We start from the raw sequence: 21981 nt of genomic DNA, 5'->3' as shown, positions 1-21981 counted from the left end.
ATCGGGCAGCAGATGCTCATCAGTGGCAAGAAACGGCCCGTTGAGAAGCATGACAGGTGATGAAGCTTGTCATGAGAGCTGCCTGTGACTGAACATACCAAGTTGCAGGCAAAGAGGTTTGAAGATTCTCCAAGAGAACACTGGTCTACCGAGACGATGGGACATGGGGATTAAGTTGAAGCTAGGCCCAAGCCCCAGTAACAGGGGCATCGGATCTCAGCCTTCGCTTGCTTGTACGAGTAGGCCACGAGCTGCTCCAATCGTTAACGTGGTAGATTTGCCACGGCCTAGAGCTTTCCAGAGGACTGGTAACTCTCGCTAGGACCTCTAGCAATCCAACCCTGCCTCTGTTCGGCCGCCCAATACCCAATCCTGGTTTAACCTGTCCGCCGATACTACGGTGCCGAATGTTGTTATACAAGATGCCGTACTGAAAGATCATCAGTAGATCCTGGTTGTATCAGGAGTCGATCCGTACAGCAGATATGCATCCGGTGAGCTCAACACCTCAACTTTTCGCTCTAAAAGGTTGATTTAGTTCGACTGCTCAGTTTCTAGGACCTCCTGAGGAGGTTCTTTTTCAGGGGCAGAGTTCGGTCGTGATCCATTCTCTAGCCGTGCTCAACGGGCATGGAGTGACTTGTTGGTACTTAGCATAACGTAGGTCTTCCAAGCCAGCCTCTGCCCCATCTGCGCTAAGCCTTAGTTTCTGCGGGCCTCCTGGTAGACACTAGCACGCTGACCAATCGCAACTTTACACTCCGCAACAGATCCTGAGACATTGTCTCTGATGAGGCAGCCGTTATGCTTGCTCAACGCTCAAGGCGGACGCCTGATAAGCGCCTTCAGATAAAGCATCAAAACGGCGACGAATTAGCCCTTTTATTAGTGCTCCTGGGTAGATGTTTAAATCGTACGTTTTTCTCACTCAAAACGTCGCCTTTGTTCCTGTACCCCTTGAAGTCGCAGGAAGATATGTGCGGGCCGCGGATCTAGTGCCCGGACGTGGTAAGCGAGGGAAATATCTGATGATTCTGAATCTTTGGTAAATCGCGACCCCGAAAATGCTCGGATCTGTTTCTGACCAGGACCTCTTACAAGGGTAACCTCGTGCCAGGCTGCCAGCGGTTTGGTCTGAATGACGACCAGGGATTAATGCAACCTGTGGTCGGAAATGCATATCGACAAGGGTACTATACTCGATTCAGTACGTGACGTCCTCAGTATGTAAGTGCCGAAGACAATTGGGCTTCAGACGCTTGTAATCGCAGCTCGAATTGGAACAGTGTCCTGCGGGTGTTTGTGTGTACTCAGCTGGGAAAGGATTGTATCGTAGCAACCACCACGGCTTCCTGTTTTGGCTCGATTGCGCTTAACTACTGAGCAAGGTCGCTACTTATTTAGGCCATTGTTGACGATAACGATCAGAAATGCAGTTTTATGACGGTTCAGAGCCGCAAAGTCGAAGTGACCGTCCAAAAGTGATCGACAAGATCGGCCCCTGCCAGTATCGGGACGGCTTCTTCCCGACAGCAAAGACCATGTAGTCACTTCCAGATCGCATCTGGAATCCCAGGCCGTTGACTTTCTAATGTCTTTTCTTGTTGGTGGCTCCCCAGTGTCTTCTCTTCATCGGAAATCACCGCAAAGTGTGTAGAAGCTGCCATGGTTTCCAAAGCACTCTGAACACCTGACGTTAATGCACAAGGTATCGTAGTGCATGTACAAGCTCTGGAGTACATCGTATCCGAGATCCTGGTTTTCTGTCAAGTAACCCCCGCACTGAAGAGCTAATCATTTCCTAGACCAGTTTCTGGGGGCATAATGGTGCACATCTTATGTAGATCATCCGCCAGGAAAATGCCTGCAACATGCACAAAGCATATCAAGAAAGATTTCGATCCTCGCTCGCAAGCAAAGCGCCTCCACTGAAGCAATTCGCGGTCTGCCGTGAATCTCGACGAAGACAACAACAAGAAAGAAAGTGACGCGGTCTTTCACAAGCCGCCCAGGCGGGTGCAGGTACATACGAGTTTGCTTATTAGTGAGTCGAGACCGTTCTCTTCGGCTTTGCCGTGAACTTCATTCTGGCTCAACCCCACCCCGTCGTACCTGAGAAGTGGATGTGCTGTGATGTTGAAAATGAGTGTGTGACCCACTACACCGATACCAAAGACCTGAGAAGATCAGTTTGACATGCTGATGAACAAACAAAATCGCTCTCTCAATTTCAACTTACTAACGTGCGTTGCTCGGAATGACCAGCACCATCAGCATTGAAAACTTCCATAGACGGCAACCTGGTTATGGAAGGACTTGGCTGTTTGGTTGTGATAAATAACTTTTTGGCCCTGTATCAAGCATACGTAGTCGGGTCCGTGTAACTCTCACATTGGTGCATTTTCGTCAATGGAAAGCACAATGACGGTGCTGTTGTGCTGCGATGCTACACTCAAATTCGTTGTTTCGATATATCATTTCCGGGCTCCTAGGTTTCCTTGGATAAGCACCGTGCGCTTCAGCGTTGGAGCCCTGCCAGTTTTGGAAAGCTTGGTTTGTTTCCATCCCTGAACAGTTGCGTTTCCGGTGACCCGCCTCTGGCGAGACTTACAGCTGGCCTGAATTGTCGCTTATCCATGCCGTTGATTCGTAAACTCTGGCTGATGACCCCATCGTGGGCTAGGATTGACTCGCTGGCGACTACATACCTGTCATAGCCATGGCTGGACAGGTTCTTGACGCTTGAGAGTCGCATCCTCCTGGCCTCTCAAGGCCGTTGACGGACACATTCCCAATCTCGTTGTACGGCCCTGGCGTCACTCTCCTGCAGGTGCGCAATTTGCGGCCGGGCCCGCTAATGGCCAACCGCTCGCGCTCCCTCGCACCCTTTTCACATTTTCACCGGTCGTGGCGTGGCTTGTAGCGCTGAGCGAACCTCACTTGGCTTGATGACATGTTTGATATCAGAACGCGAAGATAGACCAAGCAGTGCCTGTATGACAATGTCGGAACAGTCGCATCTGAACCAAATATTCCTTGTAGACTGGAACTCGTCACAAAGGCACACTGCTTTCCTGAGCTTGAGAATGCAGAGAGCCAACTGAACCGCCTTACTGGGAACCAGAGCGCACTACAGACGTAGTGTTCAAGCCGCTTACACAACGTCACGCAATCCCTCGTCTTGCTGTCGATCGTACCACGCCTCTTGGGAACACACCAAGTTGCAATGCCCGATATAGACATAAGGGGTTGTACGCGAGGGATGCCAACGGCTAGGAAGGATGTTCGGTTGTAGCACCATTCAGAGCTGTCATAGTTTGTTTCGACTATGTAAATGCGCAGAAGAGGACTTACATGGACGTGAAAATTGGCAAGCTGAATAGCCAAGGTTACATTCGCCATACTATATGCACTCAACGTTGTTCAGCTCTGCAAAGCGATGTAAAGATGAATATCCAGACCGAGTTGGGACCTTCCTACCTGCAGTTCCTTGTGCAGGGGTGGTACGTGGATTGTTGAAGTATCATGTAAGTCGTTCGCCGTCAAATAGTTCAGTCTGATTTGGAGAAACTTTTTGACTCGGCGACTTGTATGGTCACGACCTGCTTGGTGTGAACAACCTCAATGGCAAACTAACAAACAAGGCTGCAGGATCGCAAATTCTCTCCGCAGGGTTTGTTCGCAGCCGTCAATTTGGTGTGATGTGATAGTGTGGTTGCACAGCTAATAAATGAGCTTATCATGCCGTTCGCCACCAGCGGATGTGACAAAGACAATGTCGCACAAGCTGGACACTCAATCTGCTGTTTGATCTTTGTGTGCCATGATGAAAGACAAGAAGTGGGTGAATATGTGGACTTCAGCTGGACCAATGTGAATTGAGAAAGCCCTTGTATGGTGAGCAGAGAAGCAAGCGCCAAAAAGGCAGACTGCACTTGATACTCAGGTAGGTACCAACCTACCTGCCTGCCTTATGGATACTTTTGAGCAATCACGAGGAAGGTGGTCGTGAAGTGGCAAGCTGGAAGCTAGAAATGGAAAGCATAATCTGTTTTAGGATAACGTCTTTCCCTCACAAGCCCGAGTAGGGTACGGCGTAGAAGGTAAGTCTTTCAGGGTATACCTGCCTCATCTCACCTCCCAGCTCTTCGGGACTGCATGAAAGAAGGCCCAGGCCAATGACAGAGATGGGTTGACTGAGCATGATTGGCTGGGGACTGACGGCTTCATCAGCTACAGCACGCTGCAAGCGCTGGGCCGGCCCTCGTACAGGGGGTTCTGCTTAGGTACGATCTACTTGCCTCTTCACGATACCTGCCGGCCCAATCTAAGACTTCTGGACTTCTCGGGCCCGGAGCCTATTTGACTACGCCGACTCAATTCGCTTAATCCGCAGCTCAACTCATGCATGAATGGCCTCACGGAGCGAATTCGTGTTATCGCCGACAATTCGCATTTCTGAGGAAGTCAGGCCGAACACCAGGGATCTGGAACTAAGCATCACATATGCATCAGAGAGATGAATATTGTCCTGATCTGACTGAATATCAGTCCTTATTCTGGCAAGATCATCTGTTGTTTAGACCTCTGGGCAATGCTAGTACGATACGGGATTATGCGTCTCACAGAGTTAATCACCACCCAACATGGATGAGCAACGGTGGAAGGGGGCAATGTCAACGACAACGAAAACACCAATAGTTGGCCGAATGAGACAAGGTCAAGGCACAGAAACTGGAGCGCCGCCGCCCTGGGACCCGGCCCTACCAACCTGCATCAACCCCTCGAGCTAAGTGCGAGATCTAGCGCGGACTCCACTGTCGCAGCTCTTGCATCTTCTTTAGGAGTAGGTCCACAACAGCTATTCCCTTTCACAGTCAAGACAGGCGAACGCAGGACCCGCTGACCCAATCCCGCCAGAACGGTGACTTCAAGCCCTCCGAGGGAGGCTTCGGAGGGATACAGAACTGTGGATCAACGAGCGTGGACAAGGCGCCGCCACGACGGCAGCACAGGCCGGCGCGGAGCGCTCCCTCCTTTGCAGTGCCCACTGCAGCATGTAGGTGCCCTCAAGGACCCCCGGCGCACGCCTAAAACAAAACTCTCGCTTAGCCTTGTCGTTGGGAAGGGTGGACAGGGGTTAAATGCAGGGATGAGGTCGGTGGACGAGCCTCCAGCTCTTGGGCCCGCAGCCCGGAACCTGAGCCCAAAGTTGCTCTAGGTACCTGGCCAGAGCACAGCACCACTTAGGCTTTTGTGCTGGTACTTCGAGTGTGCGCGGAGCCCCTGCTGCTCTGCCTATGACAAGACATCTCGCCGCGATGTGATCTCCTCCCCCGGCTATGTTGGGATCCAGGGGTCTGATTGCTTCTTTTCGACCCCAGCTCCCTCGGGTGAGAACCCACACGCCATCTTGCAGACAGTTTACTATGATGGGCCAAAATGACTGCCGGTGTTTCCAAGGGCTCCTCAGGCTGTGTACAACGTGAAGAGGTCGTTCCCTTCTTTTACCCTCGCACACCCCTCCAAATCTCCATCATTGCTTTCCCTTCCGACTAAGAACCTCCTTCGTCTACTTCATCCTTAAGAGGGCAATTTGACTGACCTTTGTCTCACCATTGCGGTACCCTTCTCGCTTGCCTGGATTGCCTTGCCTTAACAACGGATCTTCAAAAGACGACTTGTTCCGCTACCTAACGCAACTTCATCACCCACGACCTCCTCACTCTCTTTTCTTCTATTTGATATTGTCTAGCCAGTCTGACCAAGTCACTCTTTACTTGTAATCGACAAGATATCGATCTTCCATTCGTTCATACCTTTAAGATTTCAAGTTTTACAGAACCTGACCCAGACTTACACGCGGGTCTGGATTCTTCATTCCAGTCATTGCCACCAACTCACCTGTTACATTCCTGAATAAAAGCCAGTGATGGAGAACATGGGCTCATACCACCACCAACCTCAGTGGTCTGGCTGGGGCTACCAGAGCGCTGCCCACCCATACCCCAGATACTCTCAACAACTACCAAGTTATGCGGCTTACCTCCCTGAATCGATGGAGCTTTACAATGCTCACCAGGGGCATCTCCTACATCATCACCAAATGTCTAGAACAACTGAGACAAAGCCTCGACTCTCTAAGGAGGAGGTCGAGATCCTCGAAGCCGAGTTTCAGAAGAATCACAAGCCCAACAGCACTACCAAGAAGGCACTGGCTGAGTCTATGAGAGTAGACAATTCTCGTATTAATGTCGGTGTTCGATTTTGAGAAACTTATACCGAAATTACTAACAAACTCGCAGAACTGGTTCCAAAACCGACGAGCACGGGAGAAGAAGGAGAAAAACATCCGCGAGTACGCGGCGAAGCAGAGAATGGACAAAGACACAACTGCCAATGAATCCGGTGTCCACTCAGACGACGACCATCTTTCTGATCGGGTCGTTTCCAGCGCTCCATTCCCAGCCCCTCGCCCTCTCGAAATCCGGTCGACAGACGTATCAAGTCCTGAGCATGAAAGCGAGAATGATGCTAGTCACTCCGATTTTGGTGCCGGCTCGTCCCCAAATCTATCTTCTCAACCTACACCAGAGCCTGTGTCCGCATCTCTCAACGCATCCTTGCCCTCGTACAGTCAGTATCCTCAACTGATTGTGCCAAACGAGGATGGCGAACCTACTCCTTCATTATCCCAGCAGTGTTTCCCTCGCCTGTCCACATCCCCTATCCAGGAGCAATATGTTTACTCCAGCAACAACCTTGCTGTGGACCAGACTAGTCAGTCCTCCATGGGTCTGAAGCCCTCCCCTTCAATGGATATTGCATCTCGTCGAAACAGACGCCCACCTCAACTTGCCATCAACGCCTCCCGCAGTTACTCAGCAAGTGGTCCTAGAACCGGATTAGACATGGGAAGAAGGGCAGATGTTGGCCACTCAATGCGTCGTGTTGCTTCCGCGACTGGTGTTGGTCGTATCAGCAAACCCTGTGGTGGCCCCCGAAGCCCCTACTTCGAAAGAAACCCCGAGGCTCTGATGCAGCTTAACCGCTCCCCTAACTTCCAGTCTGCTGCAACAATCGCACCGCCCACTCCCAATACACCTGTCGTAGCAAACCAGCAAGGCTTGTGCGAGGCCACTCCGGCTAGCACAGTAGCATACGAAGAGAAGTACCCAATGGATCTTGCCATTCACGACCCAACCCTGCGTACCCCTCCCACTACACCAGGTGTCATGGATCAACTGTACAGCAACGAATCTGTATATCAGGTCGCCGTGGCGGATGAACCTCTGGTGACACCAGGACTGGCGCCATACCCCAATGAGTTCGAGGTTCCTGGTACCTCAAGCCAAGTACCCAACTATGTTTCCCAAGGGTGCTCTAGCCAGCCCCAGACCCCTTCTTATGGCGCCCCAATGGGGCCTACCTACTTTGGCTTCGCTGGTGGCAATGCTGAGTACAATTGGTCTGATGACGCCTCATTATCAGCACATTCATCGCCTGGGCAAAGCCAGCAGAGCGTCAATTTTATGAACATGACGCCCTCCAGCTTCACATACTCGGACAAGTGAATGTCCGAACATGACCCAAAAACGCGTCGTTACGCACCGCTATCAGCAGACAACGGCCTCTTGCAACTTGTACATAACATCGATTTCTTTTCTATTTCATCAAGGGCATTGTACAGTATAGACACAATGTCTTCACAGCAGCAGAAAATTGACAAATGTCAAAGCTAGCGACCATTGTTTGTTTCTCTTTTGTCCATGTCTTTTCGGTATTTTATGAATGAATACAACGGCATCATACCCTAATGTAATGGGAGGACGGCACTGGCTGGCGCTCGGGCATGTACACAGGGAGCGGAGTTTATTATCATCACGGAGGATCAGCTACCACGGAATTGGCGCGAGATCTTGGCCGGGAGAATATCATTCATGGAAGGTACCACATTGGAACAAATCTATGCCATGACCGCTGGAAAAGTGGGTAGCACATGGAGAAGCACTAAGGAAAATGCAGAAATATACATGAATCTACAATTCAATTAAACTCATCTCTACATCGCATGATTGACTTTGTTCAAAATAAGATAGTATATTGCAGACTTGGTAGTTATGGAATGACAAGACCTCCATGGGGTAGACACAGTCCTGCCATGACGGGCCACAGGTATAAGACTGTTCATGAAACTGAACTTGAAGTAGTAAGTATCAAACTCGTTTACGGAGAGCCCATAGACAGAGAAAGCTCAGCGCACACCCCTGACGATGGTATGTTGTTTTAGACCCTAAGGTCGTGAACCTAAAAGCGTTGTGGTGGTGTCCCACATTCCTGTCCTGTAAAGTGGTGGTTCCCAAAGCAGTAACAGATCGAGTTCTAGTTGGATGGCGCTATCCAGAAACCTTGTTCTTGACTCAAACGAACAATGAAAATGCCTTTGGCTCGCCAGTTCCTGTTTCTGGTCACATTAGCCCAGACCCGAGAACCGGGTCTCAGCCCGGACGGGCCAGTCCGAAGAGAAGCCCCGGGCCGCCGAAATCTGGTCCTATGACGGAAGAGCCCAACCAATCAGATATCCCTATCTAAGATCCTCACAAAATTCTTGTGCCCATGACGGTTCCGCACTAGATGGTACGTACAGCACTATCTGTTCCGAGGGAAAGGGTTGGCGCGGGGGATCGACACTGCAAGTGCTGATTGTGTGCAACGGGATCGATTAGACGGCCAATTGAGTATGAGATGGTAGAAATATGGGGCACGTATATCTCGAATTCAGATCACTTCTTCACCCTGATAGCCTCAACACGGGGCTTGTACTACTCGCAACATCCTCAAGGTAAGAATAGGAAGACACTTACCGTGAATCCTCCACGTACTAGTCAGTCACTTGACAGAAGACACCCATAGTACCTTGCTAAAAGTAGTTGGTCAGCCCAAAACACGAAAGATAAATGGCACAGTTGGGGTGGCTATCAAACGTCTGCTCGCTTACCAGATTACACTTTGGAGGCTTGCCGGTTTTTGAGGAAAGTCAAAAAGGATCTCCGTTGCATCGAATGCAGCCTGACTAACGTAAGGGACAACGACCTTGAGAAATGTTTGCCTCCTGTTCCTTGCAGTAATGCGTGCGGTGATCAATGGCCAACCATGTTCAAGACATAAAGAGCCATGGCTATAGAGTATCGACTAAGATTCAAAGAGCTGAACGTGACTCTGCAGCCACTAGAAAATGGCAAAATTGACGTTTACGAGCCTGGCAAGCCTGGATAAGCAAAGATCTCTTGCGCTGATGATTGCTCAGAGCCGAATAAGTGGCTGTTTGTTGTTGTCCGACATCACATGCGCTATCATGTAAGAGTCTTGGCATTCATCCTGTAGACGTCAGCTTCCGCCAAGTCTCGGACGAGATACTTCGTATACAAGATAACTTCTACTCGCATACGAGCCTGTAGTAATGGAAGATCATTAAAGAGCCCCTGTAGCCGGGGCATCTTCAACGATAAGGAGGTGTAATTATGTGAGTTGAGTCGTCAAGAAGGATTGGCGTCGTAGCTAGGTGTGCCTTGTTTCATCCTCAGAAAAAATACTTGGTCGAAAGATTATGATTTCAGACAAAGCTTAGTACCTACTAGGTATCTTGAACTGAAGGTACTTAGCTGCTAATATATTTGCCTCTAGCACAGGGTTGAATACGGTATCAATTTGATCGCAAATCGATAAGTACAATGTTCGTGATCTGGATGATAGTATCCAGATTGATTCATGAGGTCGTCCTTTAAATCGGTAACAATTCATGGCGTGACGACACATCTTAAATACATTTCAAGAAAGAACATGATTTCGCACCTGCAGTGATTATATCCAATTGGAGAGAAGACAGCGAATGACTTCGATGTCATGATAACCACTATTCGCAGATAAGAGCAGCAAGTTGATGTATATTCTGTGGTGGTGAGGTGCTATAAGTTCTGTACCGTATTCAGCGGTTTTCAGGTAGCCCATGTCCACTAAAATTAAGACGCGACGCGACCTACCTATTAAATACGTCACATCCAATCCTATCTGGAGCTCCCGTGCACGCACCCCCATTAAAACCACTTTAGCACATAAAATGCATGCCACTTGAGCACTTCATATCATAACAACAACAGTTTTTTGCAGCCTTGCAGCTATATCCTAAATTCAATTCTTTTTGTAACTGTATTCGAATATTCTCAGATGGATTTCGCCGCATGATACTTTGTCCGTTTCAATGTCCTCTTCCGCCGTTGCTGGCATAGACGCGACGCGTCCAGCGCGGTCAAGGATTTTGACACCAAGCTCTGAAGGGAGCTCACATCACAAAGATGAGCTGCGTTCTCCCGAGGGACACAAGAGGAAGAGGGCCGACTCAGTTGCCATGGAGCACCTTTTGAAGCCGTCAATTGCTATCAAGGTTTGCGAATACGAATCCGGCACTGTTGAATGCTTCAGCTAATTCGTGATTATGTAGCCTCATCCTCCGAAACTCAATGTCCAGCCTCGCATCCTCTATCCATTGATGGTCCTCCCCCGCGAACGTCTGCCTCTCTCTTGTATCGATTTCCACGCTACCAATGTCGATCTTGCTTCGTATCGATTCTTCGAGTCTCATGTCAAAATCCTTGACTTGGAGAGTCGCATGGGCTCTGGCCCCGTGGTACTTCTAGCCAGAAAGGAGGCAAGTCGTGCCGTATACGCTCTCGAGCGACAACCCAACGGAGTATATGTTGTATGCAGGCTAGGACCCTGGACAGACTTGGAGGCTCTAGCAGAAGACGCATCCGCTGTCTGTCGAGAACGCTTACGCCCAACTGCTAGAACCGAGTCTCAAAGTCAATACGGGCCCTCTGTAATTACCACCCCACACATTCATAAGGAAGAAAAGATCAAACGAGCGGCCATCGAAGCTATTCAAACCCTAGTCCGCAAAAGGCCCAGGTCGCAGTCTGTTTCAACATTGGCCGAGTCTGTGAAAATAGAAGCAGCCCCCGAAGCTGCTATAACCGCGGATTCCAAACTACAGTCGCCAACCTTCAAACCAGAAGAAGTGGCACAAACCCTAGGCGAGCAGCAGACCCAGGCATCACGTCCTACAACTGCAATTTCAACCTCTGGCAACATCAACGAGCCTTCCCAACAGCTGACTACGGAAAGCATATTTGAAACTATAAGAACCCAGTACTACGAGATGCTATACAAGTCCATGGTGAGACCTTTGAGCCTGACTTTCACTGCCATAGCTAATCAACACAGGGATCGCTCGCCTATTTTGCCAAAGGGCCACTCTCTCGTGCTCGTTCTGCTTTCCATCTCGACCTTGAAGCTAATCTAGATATTGGTGATCTCATCGACTTCTTGAAAGGACTCGTTCTTACCACTGTCCAAATCGACAAAAAGTACCGTGAGACTATTCCAGCTCTCATAGCCCAGATGAAAACAGTGGTGGACAGTTCTGACGAAGGCCCAAAGAGAAAGCGCCGAGCCAAGAAGATGAAGATCGGAAAGGATGGGCTCTATCCATATGAAGAAGCTCATATCAGAAAGTGGTGGGCCACCAACAAGCCTGAACTGAAAGAGGACGAAACCAACGTTCCCACTCAACAAATTCAATCACTTACCTCTATGCTTCGCACGAGAGAAACCCAGCTCCAGATGATAATCATATTGGAGATCCTGGCATTGACTCTTCTGAAACCCGCAGATGATGCGGAAGATAGCCAGCTCCCTCTATTGCCTGGTGCTGCTGAATCTCAAGGTGACGCGGTGGTTCCGTCAGCCAAGAAGCGGAGCAAACATAATCTTCCTGTTCTTGTAGATGTCCACGCTGATCGGTTGACTATCTGGCAATCTACCGCTTCCGACGAGCAGCTCCTTTTAGAAGATTCCCAAATCACTCAAGCACCGGATGGTCAATCTCAGCAGAAGGCGTCATCGGAGCCTCTGAAAGACTTTTGTGTGGACATCATTGTGCCATTGTAAGCCTCATGTTTCCCTGTCATCTCCGGATAACGACTGACTAGCTTCGGTAGCTTCTCCCATAGGCTCCCAGAGCTGTGTGATTCGATCAACCGCAAATTGGGAGGGCCTGTCATTGTGAAACCTACAAGGCCGAAGGTTCTAAAACGGCCATCAAGCAAGCGTTCGCCGAAGCCAGGAGCAGTTGCCAAACGCTCTATATCAGGTCAGCCTACAAGGACGTTGCAAAGAGCTCTTTCGACAGAGCAGCAGTCGCGGCGAAGTGTTTCTAGGGGTCCCAGTAACATGATTGCCCTCATGCGCTCTGCAACATCCACTTCTCTGCCAGGAATCAAGCGAGAAGCTAGCGATCCATCCCTGGTTAAGTCGGTCCTGAACGCTGAGCCCGATCTAATGAATAGGAAGAGTGGGCCATTATCTCGGAGCAGCAGTGTATCCAACCTGCAAGACGCGAAATCTAACAAGAAAGCTCAAGTCGAAGCAGAGCTAAAGGAGGCTATCTCTTCTTTGAGGAAGCCTAACCGCGAAGTTGTCGGTAAGGCACTGGCTGAAGCGGCTGAGCGGCGAGCAACAGTGGGCTCTTCAGCCAAGAGTATGTATTCAAGTAGCAAACCTTGCGAGTATTTCTGGCTAACATCAACTCTCAGAAGTGAGAAAACCAGGCAGAAGCTCTCTAGGCGTATCCGTTGTGAAGGCAACGCCAGCAAACACACGTTTCAGAGATGTATTTGCGAAACCACATGTGGCAGATACACCCATTATGAGCACTGAAGATGTCATTCCTCCTTCAAGCCTTCCCTCTATGGTTCCCTCTACTGGTCTCCGAGGAGCACAGCGGGATGGCTTCCGTCAGAGTCCAACTCCTGATATTGAGAGGATTGGTAGCACGCCTACAAAGGCCGGATCGAGTTTCATTCGTCGGCCTAGGAACGATGAAGACGTTTTGCCATTCCCGCCCTCATCGCCGTCTCTAGAACGACTAACTATGTCCGCTGCCGACCTGTTCAACCCGGGTGGGGTCACGAATCGAAAAAGAAAGGTCAGTTTCACTTTTTCTCGTAACGACGAGCTTTTGGCAACGCCCGTTAAGGGTATGAAAACAAAGAACATAGATATGGAGAACCAGGCGGCTAAGCCCATGCCTGCTAAGTCGGTGTCGATATATGAGAAATTAGGATGGGATGACGACCTAGATGACCTGTTATGAGTTACTTGTCGGAACATTTAGCGGTGTTTTTATGAGGGGCATGCATCATTGCAGCAGGAGTTTCAGCACTGTTAGAAGGCGTTGGGAACATTATAAGAAATATTGTATCGGCAATGATATTAGAGATACGACACACGATACAGGTAATATGATAGCTCAACATGAATGCATTTGGATTGAATGAAAAGACCTTATGCCGCTGCTGGCTCTACCAACATAGTTGGCAAATCTCTGATATCGACATGCTCCTGTGACCCTAGATCAACAACTCGCATGGCCTCGAGGCCCACAACGCCTTCTTGTAGCGCGAGAAATTGAAGCTCGACTACATGACAAGCTCCTGGGGCAAGAGGACCGACACGGGTATCAGCGCTTAAGCAAACAACATCAGTTGACTCGACAGACGAGTTCTTCTGTAATGCGTGGAGTACGTTTTCGTCCGTGACCGCATCGGCAACGTCTTTTTCACCATGTCGTCGACCACCCACTGAGGGAGGCCGTGTCATACGAACTTCGCCTCGCCGGCGCTTGGGAATAGCAACGAGGGCAAGTTTGCGGGGAGGCGCAGAGTTCTTTTCTGTGGCACGGTTGACGATATAGACGGTCCAAGAAAAGACCTGCCCCGGGTAGACAGGTTCAGAGGGGCCAGTGAAGGTCATGGTTATGCCAAGTTCTGTAATGGAAGCGTCTGTGTTGGATGTGGCAGCCTCGAGAGTGGGCAGGGCGTCTGGACGAATGATAGATGGCGATACCAGGGGGTTTACTGCTTGGCCTGTGATAGAAAGTTGCGATGGTCTATGGGCACGGACAATGCCAGTTCCAGCAGTTGCCGATCCATAGCCAGGATTGACTGGGAGAGTAAAGTCAAGCTGAGTTGACCATGACATGTTCATACTGGGCGTGCAGCGGCCCGGTATAACCTGAGCAGTAGCGGAGATTTGAATGTCCAGTTCCCGCATGGGGTTTTTGACTGTAACGTCGTGCTGACGGGGAGCAATGCGATAGAGGAACGTAATATGATCGTGAGACACGCAGGTAAGAGGTAGCTGCATACCCGCGTCATTGTTGAGGTTTTCGACAGTAGCGTCGAGAATTGAAAGTTCGATTTGATCTAATGATACCTCGCATTCGAAATGAGATGTAAAGTCAACTTCAAGCAGTGCGATCACGGCTGAGCTGGTCGGTGCTGTAGTCGGTCTTGAAAACCGGATTCTCGTGTGGACGACAGGGAAGATCTTGTGCTGAACCTGAGGCAGAGCTCGTATATGCTTCGTCACATCTTGTGAGCGCGTAACGGGCGTAACTCTTGATACTCGCAGTGCAGACAACCGAGGCTTCACTCCGCCGAGTGCAGCATCGCTTCCGAAAGACTCGAGCAGGTTAAAGCCAGAGGGCACACCGCTCTGAAGGTAACCACTCCCCTTTCCAATGAGGTCAGTTGAAACCTCAGGTTTCATGCTCGCGGATGCGGTGAAAATGATGGCTGGTGCCGAGATTCGTGCACGAGGTCGACTCAAAAAGACGGGTAACTTCCAAACAGCAAAAACGCTTTGGTCTAGGTTGGCATCATCACCACTTTCTTCACTATCGTTACTGTCCTCTTCTTCTTCTTCCTCCTCCTCCTCCTCCTCCTCCCCCCCCTTGACGATGATGAAAGGATCATCAATATCTGGGACTGTACCGGAGAAGATGGTATCCGTTGTAGAATTCTCCTTGCCATGGGTTTTGCTGTTGACGATCTGGGCTTCGACTGATATCACTAGCCGATTGAGGTGAGTGCGGAGTGATGCTTCATCTTTCCAGGGGCTTTTGAGAAGTAAAAGAACATTTACCGTCTCATCTGGGGATTGTGAGCAACAGAGTGACGCGAGAGATTGTGCGTTGCTTACCGAAGAATAATGTATCCCTGCGTTTGATTGAATCAAGTATTGACTTCCCAGGTTCGACATCCTTAAAAGCTGCTTCCAAATCTAAATTCGTATTCTCTGGTATAAGATACGACAAGTGTGACTGCTCAGCAAACTCAGTCGTAGGGTCGGTAATAAATAGGTTTCTTTTGAGTTGAGTGAGAGATTCAGGCTCATGTTGAGTAGCCTCCGTGGGTATAGACTCCCTGTCGGTGGTGTTGCCAGAGCCTGACATTTCAGTCAGAGAATTCAACCGAGCCTGTTATGAAGAAAACTGATAACCTGAGTAGAATTGGGTCTTTCAAGTCGCGCGCTTGAAGGATCTCGTCTTTTTAACTATCATTGATTTGTTAGATTACCCGTGTAAGTCGGAATGCAGCTCATGCCCCTAAGCGACGTGGTCCCTCTGATAGATATCAATGCCTTAGGTAATCACGCATTTGGCTGTCGCGACGGGAAATGGTCTGTGCGCAAAAAGTTAGTGCTGCCGAAATCGACCATCTCTACCTTTACCTCCGTGTTGGCTGATCCTTCTCACCACATCGCCATCATTTTATCACGACCTGGAATCCCGCCACTACTTTGAAGCGGGCGATTTGTGTCGCGTACATAAGCTGCACCAGGTGACAGTACTTTCAAGATGAACGGCTTCGGCTCTCCTTATGGCCAGCCTGTCACAGCTTGGCAGGAGCACCATACGCCGGATGGAAGAGCATACTATTACAACCCGACTACTAAAGCCACGCAATGGACGAAGCCCGAGGAAATGATGAGCTCAGCTGAGGTCGGTATCCAGTGCACGTCATTGATGTGTACGTTATTGCTAACAAGCCACAGCGCGCTCTCGCGAACCAGCCATGGAAGGAATACACTGCGGAGGGAGGCCGAAAGTATTGGTATAATACTGAGACGAAACAGAGCTCCTGGGAGATGCCCGATGTCTACAAGACCGCCCTCGGCACAACAAGCAAGCCCGCGACCCCTGCTTCTGCAACCCCCTACACGCCTCCCGCCAGCGCAGGCGGCTACAACCAAGCACCATACGACCAATATCGCGATCAACGCGACACTTATCCTGAGTCTCGTCAGATCACGTATGGAAACGACCCCAAAGTCCAGGCTTTTGTACCCGCGACGAACGATCCCGAATACGCCACCACTGAAGAGGCTGAGGCTGCCTTTGCTAAGCTTCTTCGACGAAGCGGAGTCCAGCCGGACTGGACTTGGGAACAAACCATTCGAGCAACTGCGCGAGACCCGCAATTTCGTGCCATCAAGGATCCTAAGGATCGTAAGGCTGCTTTCGATAAGTATTGTCAGGATGTTGTTGTCCAGGACAAGGAGCGAGCCAAGGAAAGATTGGCTAAACTCCGCGCTGACTTCGAGACTATGCTGAAAAGGCACCCTGAGATCACCCATTACACCCGTTGGAAGACCGCACGTCCGATTATTGAAGGCGAGACCATCTTCCGTTCTACCAACAATGAGAGTGAGCGTCGGCAGCTCTTTGAAGAGTACATCATCAGCCTGAAGAAGGCACACGCTGAGCAGCAGACGACTCTTAGGAAGAACGCTATGGATGGCCTCATCGATTTGCTTCCCAAGCTCAACTTGGAGCCATACACTCGATGGGCTGATGCTCAAGGTATCATTTCATCTACCCCGCCTTTCCAGAATGACGAAAAGTACCAGGCTCTTACCAAGTTTGACATTTTGACTGCTTTCCAAAACCATATGAAGGCCCTGGAGCGCAGGTTCAACGACACAAAGCAGGAGGAGAAGAACCGAAAGTTCAGAAAAGAGCGCAAGGCTCGTGACGCTTTCAAGTCCCTCCTTACTGAACTTCGCCGCAATGGAAAAATTAATGCCGGAACCAAATGGAGTCAGATCGTTCCTCTCATCGAGAATGACAATCGCTATACCGACGCCGTAGGCCAAAGTGGCTCGACCCCTCAAGAGCTTTTCTGGGATGTTATTGAAGAGGAGGAACGTGGGCTGCGTGGACCGAGGAACGATGTCTTGGATGTTCTCGAAGTAAGTTGTTGCTCCTGATGAAGCTTTGGTAATTGGTTGGTAACAATTTGCAGGACAAGCGGTTTGATCTTACGCCTACGAGCGATTTTGAAGAGTTCCTCTCCATCATGAAGGATGATCGACGGACTGCTAACATTGAACCTGATATTCTCAAGCTCATCTTCGATCGAGTAAGTTGACCTAATTGATGTTGAGTTGTGTCTCTGTGCTGACAACTTATCAGCTTCGCGAAAAACGCTCTTCGAAGCGAGGAGATGATCGACAGTCGGAACGCCAACAACGCAGAGCTATTGACGATTTACGTGCTTACATGAAGCGCATGGAGCCCCCTATCACCTTGAGTGATACATATGACAAGGTACGATCTCGACTTTTGAAATCAGACGAGTTCCAGGCCGTTGCATCCGAAGATGCACGACGCAATGCTTTTGACAAGCACATTCGCCGGCTGCGAGAGAAGGAAGATGAAGCGGATCGAAGCTACAGGCGACGTGACCGTATGTCTAGCGAAAGAGACATGCATCGCCGTGAGCGGGAACGATCTAGAGGTGAGCGATCTCATCGTAGTGGTGGACGTGGTTCTCGACGAAGTCGCAGTCCGGAGCCCGATGCCTACGAAGCGGACCGACGCAAGGCTATCGCTGAGCGGGAGCGTAATCACCGTAAATCCACCATGGCCGAGGGTCTTCTGGGTGCAGATAGAAGCCGTTTGTCACCACCACCTCGTCGTGAGCGAGAAAGAGACCGTGATCGCGAGCGGGAAAGAGATTACGATCGTCCTTCTCGCTCACGCCGTGATGATGACAGCTACTACGATCGCGAAAGACGAGATCGAGAAGATGAACGCGAGAGACTGTATCGCCGTCGCACCGACCGGGGATCACACGACGAACTTAACTATGGGGATGAGCGTCCATCCGGCTCTCGACGTCGTCGTCCAGACGATGAAGACGAATACACTCGTCATGATTCGCGCGATGCTAAGGTACGAATATAAAGCCACCCTCAATTACACTGGAGAAAGCATAACTGATAACATGAACTAGAGAACTAAGAGGGAACGGTCTCGAGAGCGTACACCGCCTCGTGCTGAAGAACGTCCTCGTAAGAAAACCCCTCCACCTACAACCAAGGATGTTCACTCCGGCAGCGAAGAGGGCGAGATTGAGGAGGATTAGAAACTGGAACCGTATGTCGAAAGCTATGGTTAAAGCATTTGGTTGCACTCTTTCTCAGTACGTACTGGCATTGTCAAAACCCCTGACAAGGTCCGTCCGGCGAGATGACACATGAGTACAGGCTTGCGGCCCCTTGTCGCCACGGCCGCCCAGTACCACAACGGTGGAGACATGGCGAGTACATTGCTTCCAGAAGCAGTCTTTTGACCAGTATGTGTCTTTCCCGCTTCTTATCTTAGTCTAGGTTTATTGTTTGTGAATTTGTTGAGATAGTAGTCAATCCTCCAGTTGGGCGTGTACAAGGATTAGAAATAGTAAGGATGATTGACCTCGTTTTAATGTTTTAATTCATAGCTTTTGCTATACGATCCAATGTCTGTGTAATTGAAACTATTTCAAGACTAACTAACGGCCGTTCTAATAATATCAATTGTTTCCCGCGAGGTGGGAAACCGTAGACGGCAGAGATCCTAGTACATCAATTGTCCCTCAATCTACGAAGCAAGCCATTTGCCGTTGACAGAGAAGTTCTCGAATTCCAAACACCTCGAGTACCCCTCAAGACAGAAAACCAGATAAAAATGAAGGCTTCGTAGGACCAGACAAGAGGAGACACTCTGCCGTCACCGTCGTTATTCATCTGGGTCGTCATCCTCGCTGACGCTGCGGTCATCATCTATTCCCAAGACTCGCTGCTTTTGCCCATTTCCATTTTGAACGCCCCAAACGCCGTGAGATGCACCATCGAGAGAAGGGAAAATCTCGTTATGGACGCCTTTAGCTCTTATCAGGGGTCTCCTCCAAGAAGAACTGCAAAAACATGTTAGTGAATAATCATCTTGTGCAACTACAGCGTTTGAACTTACGAAATTGCCGCTCATCTTCTGCTCTTGGTCGAGCTGAGATCCGCTCTTATTGATACGGGGGCGGTAGTTGGTGGGATCGCGACGGAAAGTGACGTCGAGGTTCTTCAAGAAGGTGTTGCAGCCGGTAAGGAGAGATTCGGGCTTGTTGGCATGAGCATCAATACCAGGCTGTCCGTCGAATACAATGACACGGTCAGCAAGGTACGTGGCCATGATGAAATCGTGCTCAACAATGAAAGCAGTCTTCTTAGAATGCATGATGAATCGCTTGATGACTCGTGAGGCAATGATACGCTGCTCAGAGTCGAGATAGGCCGACGGCTCATCGATCAGATAAATGTCCGCAGGGATACCCAGGGCAAGGACGATGGCAACACGCTGCAGTTCACCACCAGAAAGGTTCTTGACTTCCTGATCAATGAAATCATCGAGCTTGAGAGGCTTAACGACGTCGGTCTGAAACTGCGGAGACAGGAAAGACTGCTTGATCTTCTTGAAGAAAAGTTGGCGGACAGTGCCATCGAACTTGGGGGTGATAGTCTGAGGCTTCATGCTGATTCGCATCTCAGGGACGCTTTTCTGACTATCAGGCTTGAGGGCTCCAGCCAAGAGGCGGCAGAATGTGGTCTTTCCAGTACCGTTCTCACCCATCATGACGATGATCTCGGAATCGGTGAAGTCACCAGCCTCGATGTTGAGCTTGAAGCTGCCGAGAGTCTTCTCCATCTTAGGGTAGGTAAAGGCACGAGATTTGTCGATAGCGAAATCATCGGTAGTCTCCGCAATACGGAAAGTCAAAGACTCGTCGCGGAATCGCAAGTTCTCAGTCGGGATGTGACCGTCAAGGAAGATGTTGATACCTTCACGGACGGAGTGCGGGAGGGTGACAACACCATAGACGGCGGGCTTTCCGTACAGAACACAGATATAGTCAGAGAGGTAATCCAAAACAGACAGATCGTGCTCGACAACAATGACATAGTCGTTGTCACGGAGGAGGGAGCGAATGATCAGAGCAGCACTCAGACGCTGCTTGACATCAAGGTATGAACTTGGTTCGTCAAACATGTAGATGTCAGAATTCTGGACGGCAACGGTTCCGATAGCGAAACGCTGAAGCTCACCACCAGAAAGGTGGTTGATATCTCGGTCCATGATGTGGTTCAGCTCGAGAACATTGGCAACCTGCTCCATATTTCCAAGCGAGGCACGACTCTCGATAAGGAAGCGGACACTCTTGTTGGGGCCCCTGACCGCCCTGGGGATCTGGTCGACGTACTGAGGCTTGACAACTGCCTTGAGGTCATCTTCGAGAAGCTTGGTGAAGTAGTCTGGTTACAAGTCAGTAACAACTCGGTTACTCCCAGGTTTGAGGCAGCTACATACTCTGAAGCTCGGAACCGCGAAAGTGCTTGATAACGTCCTCCCAATCAGGAGGGTTGTCGTGTCGGCCCAAGTTGGGCTTGAGCTTTCCACTAAGAATCTTCAGAGCGGTACTCTTTCCAATACCGTTTGTTCCGACCAAACCAAGAACCTGGCCGGGTCGGGGCATGGGCAGACGGTGCAGCTTGAAACTGTTGGGTCCATATCGGTGGGTGACCTGGCTTTCGAGGTTGGTGGGCAAGTTGATGATGGTGATGGCGTCAAAAGGGCACTTCTTGGGGCAGATACCGCAACCGATACAGAGGGACTCGGAGATGAATGCCAGCTTAGAGTCGGGCTGGACCTCAATACAGAGTTTTCCGCTGCGAACGACGGGGCAAGACTTTTTGCACTCTTGTCGACATTTTCGAGGGCGACACTAAAAGGAGGGGTCAGAAAATGTTTGGCGGGGCAATGGTGATGCTGATGCTGGTGATCATGCTAATGACGGACCTTGTCGCTGTTGACGATGGCGATACTGTTGATTGCATGTCAGCGCCTCTTCTTCTTCTTCTTCTTCTTCTTCCTCTGCATTGTTTATGTGCTTCGTGCCGATCGCATAGACGTACCGGGTGAGCTTGTCCGACATTGTTGTGGTGATGTAGCAAACGTCGCTTCAAAGCGATTTTGGTGGGGTAAAATTTGTTTCGTGGGTAAGAAAAGAGAGACGGAGGTCGACGACCAAGGGATCTCGAGCGCGCAAGATACAGTGAGTCGCTGGCGCTCGCCGATGCTCTTTATACAGCGGAATACACGGTGAGAAAGAAAATCGGAGGGAGAAATCAAGGTTAAAAGAACTTCCAAGGTCGGGCTTTGGGTTGTGCGGGTGGTAATCCAATTTTCAGGCCCTGTCATAGGTTTGGCGGGGGGGCTGTGGACCTACTAAATTAAGAGGTTCGCGTGTCGAGTAAACTGCTATACTCAGGTAGGTATCTAACAGTAAATGTGAATGTGACCTTGGCTTTGCATGACGTTGTTGCTGCAGCCATCCATTAACATATTGTCAACTTCAACGACTACCTTATGGCAACTCATGGGCCTTCTTGATTCAGTACATATGTCTCTCTGAGTCGCCAAATACCTTAATCAAGTACTGGGCAGGTGAAAAGTTTTTCCCTGACCTCTCGGTATGTCAAAGACTTGAATCCTTGAACCTAGTGCGAAAAATGAATATCTACCTAGTACCTACGTAGTAGGTAGGGAGGTCTATCCAAAAGTTATCAAACGATGTTTTCCCCCTTCTTAGGATCGAACTTGAGCTTTTGGCCATCCCCTAACATGACTCTAACCTTAGGTTCTTCAAGGTGTCAATCCATCAGGTGAATAATTCGGTGCCTTTCTTCGTAGAAAGGAACCCGAACCGG

General features: G+C 49.9%; 7 protein-coding genes across 11 annotated transcripts; 4 read left to right on the top strand and 3 right to left on the bottom strand.

The window, feature by feature from the left end:
• Nucleotides 1-1438: 1438 nt before the first annotated feature.
• Nucleotides 1439-4204, bottom strand: FOIG_02980 (uncharacterized protein; the record flags this gene model as incomplete). The annotated part of the gene is made up of 6 exons (XM_031200574.1): nt 1439-1564; nt 2031-2177; nt 2612-2679; nt 2709-2886; nt 3115-3307; nt 4077-4204. The coding sequence occupies 6 exons, from the start codon at nt 4202-4204 to the stop codon at nt 1439-1441; spliced, it is 840 nt and encodes a 279-aa protein (XP_031070342.1).
• Nucleotides 4205-5442: 1238 nt separating this feature from the next.
• Nucleotides 5443-5559, top strand: FOIG_02979 (uncharacterized protein; the record flags this gene model as incomplete). The annotated part of the gene is made up of 1 exon (XM_031200573.1): nt 5443-5559. The coding sequence occupies one exon, from the start codon at nt 5443-5445 to the stop codon at nt 5557-5559; it is 117 nt and encodes a 38-aa protein (XP_031070341.1).
• Nucleotides 5560-5932: 373 nt separating this feature from the next.
• FOIG_02978 (uncharacterized protein) lies at nt 5933-7574 on the top strand (the record flags this gene model as incomplete). Its single annotated transcript, XM_031200572.1, has 2 exons — nt 5933-6253; nt 6306-7574. The coding sequence occupies 2 exons, from the start codon at nt 5933-5935 to the stop codon at nt 7572-7574; spliced, it is 1590 nt and encodes a 529-aa protein (XP_031070340.1).
• A 2520-nt stretch (nt 7575-10094) lies between these two features.
• FOIG_02977 (uncharacterized protein) lies at nt 10095-15051 on the top strand. The gene is made up of 5 exons (XM_031200571.1): nt 10095-10441; nt 10499-11233; nt 11281-12002; nt 12057-12595; nt 12651-15051. The coding sequence occupies exons 1-5, from the start codon at nt 10259-10261 to the stop codon at nt 13208-13210; spliced, it is 2739 nt and encodes a 912-aa protein (XP_031070339.1). The 5' UTR covers nt 10095-10258; the 3' UTR covers nt 13211-15051.
• FOIG_02976 (uncharacterized protein) lies at nt 12766-15584 on the bottom strand. The gene is made up of 2 exons (XM_031200570.1): nt 15100-15584; nt 12766-15050 (listed from the first exon to the last, which is right to left on the bottom strand). The coding sequence occupies exons 1-2, from the start codon at nt 15350-15352 to the stop codon at nt 13402-13404; spliced, it is 1902 nt and encodes a 633-aa protein (XP_031070338.1). The 5' UTR covers nt 15353-15584; the 3' UTR covers nt 12766-13401.
• Nucleotides 15585-15624: 40 nt separating this feature from the next.
• FOIG_02975 (uncharacterized protein) lies at nt 15625-18731 on the top strand. 2 transcript variants are annotated; one of them, XM_031200569.1, is made up of 6 exons: nt 15640-15901; nt 15955-17151; nt 17205-17321; nt 17375-18136; nt 18198-18386; nt 18451-18722. In XM_031200569.1, exons 1-5 carry the CDS (start codon nt 15758-15760, stop codon nt 18327-18329), a joined length of 2352 nt encoding a protein of 783 aa, XP_031070337.1. In that variant the 5' UTR covers nt 15640-15757; the 3' UTR covers nt 18330-18386; nt 18451-18722. The 2 variants fall into 2 exon arrangements, with proteins under 2 accessions (XP_031070336.1, XP_031070337.1); XM_031200568.1 differs by having other exon boundaries at nt 15625-15901; nt 18198-18731.
• On the bottom strand, nt 18642-21509 carry FOIG_02974 (translation initiation factor RLI1; the record flags this gene model as incomplete). 4 transcript variants are annotated; one of them, XM_031200565.1, is made up of 5 exons in its annotated part: nt 21187-21509; nt 21071-21095; nt 20582-20996; nt 19196-20526; nt 18642-19139 (listed from the first exon to the last, which is right to left on the bottom strand). In XM_031200565.1, the coding sequence occupies exons 1-5, from the start codon at nt 21204-21206 to the stop codon at nt 19107-19109; spliced, it is 1824 nt and encodes a 607-aa protein (XP_031070333.1). In that variant the 5' UTR covers nt 21207-21509. The 4 variants fall into 4 exon arrangements, with proteins under 4 accessions (XP_031070333.1, XP_031070335.1, XP_031070332.1 ...); XM_031200564.1 differs by having other exon boundaries at nt 18962-20526; nt 21187-21433; XM_031200567.1 differs by lacking the exons at nt 21071-21095; nt 21187-21509 and having other exon boundaries at nt 20582-21070.
• Nucleotides 21510-21981: the final 472 nt, after the last annotated feature.

This window comes from Fusarium odoratissimum (assembly GCF_000260195.1).
Source record: "Fusarium odoratissimum NRRL 54006 unplaced genomic scaffold supercont1.3, whole genome shotgun sequence".
Lineage (NCBI taxonomy): Eukaryota > Fungi > Ascomycota > Sordariomycetes > Hypocreales > Nectriaceae > Fusarium > Fusarium odoratissimum.
This window is presented reverse-complemented; position numbering and strand designations above follow the sequence as displayed.

Coding starts and splice junctions, on each gene's coding strand:
- FOIG_02976 (XM_031200570.1), bottom strand. CDS start 15,352: ATGTCAGGCTCTGGCAACACCACCGACAGGGAGTCTATACCCACGGAG. Junction 15,051..15,099: donor CAGGGATACATTATTCTTCG/GTAAGCAACGCA, acceptor CACAATCCCCAG/ATGAGACGGTAAATGTTCTT.
- FOIG_02977 (XM_031200571.1), top strand. CDS start 10,259: ATGTCCTCTTCCGCCGTTGCTGGCATAGACGCGACGCGTCCAGCGCGG. Junction 10,442..10,498: donor AGCCGTCAATTGCTATCAAG/GTTTGCGAATAC, acceptor GTGATTATGTAG/CCTCATCCTCCGAAACTCAA. Junction 12,003..12,056: donor GTGGACATCATTGTGCCATT/GTAAGCCTCATG, acceptor TAGCTTCGGTAG/CTTCTCCCATAGGCTCCCAG.
- FOIG_02975 (XM_031200568.1), top strand. CDS start 15,758: ATGAACGGCTTCGGCTCTCCTTATGGCCAGCCTGTCACAGCTTGGCAG. Junction 17,322..17,374: donor TCAAGCTCATCTTCGATCGA/GTAAGTTGACCT, acceptor ACAACTTATCAG/CTTCGCGAAAAACGCTCTTC. Junction 18,137..18,197: donor ATGATTCGCGCGATGCTAAG/GTACGAATATAA, acceptor AACATGAACTAG/AGAACTAAGAGGGAACGGTC.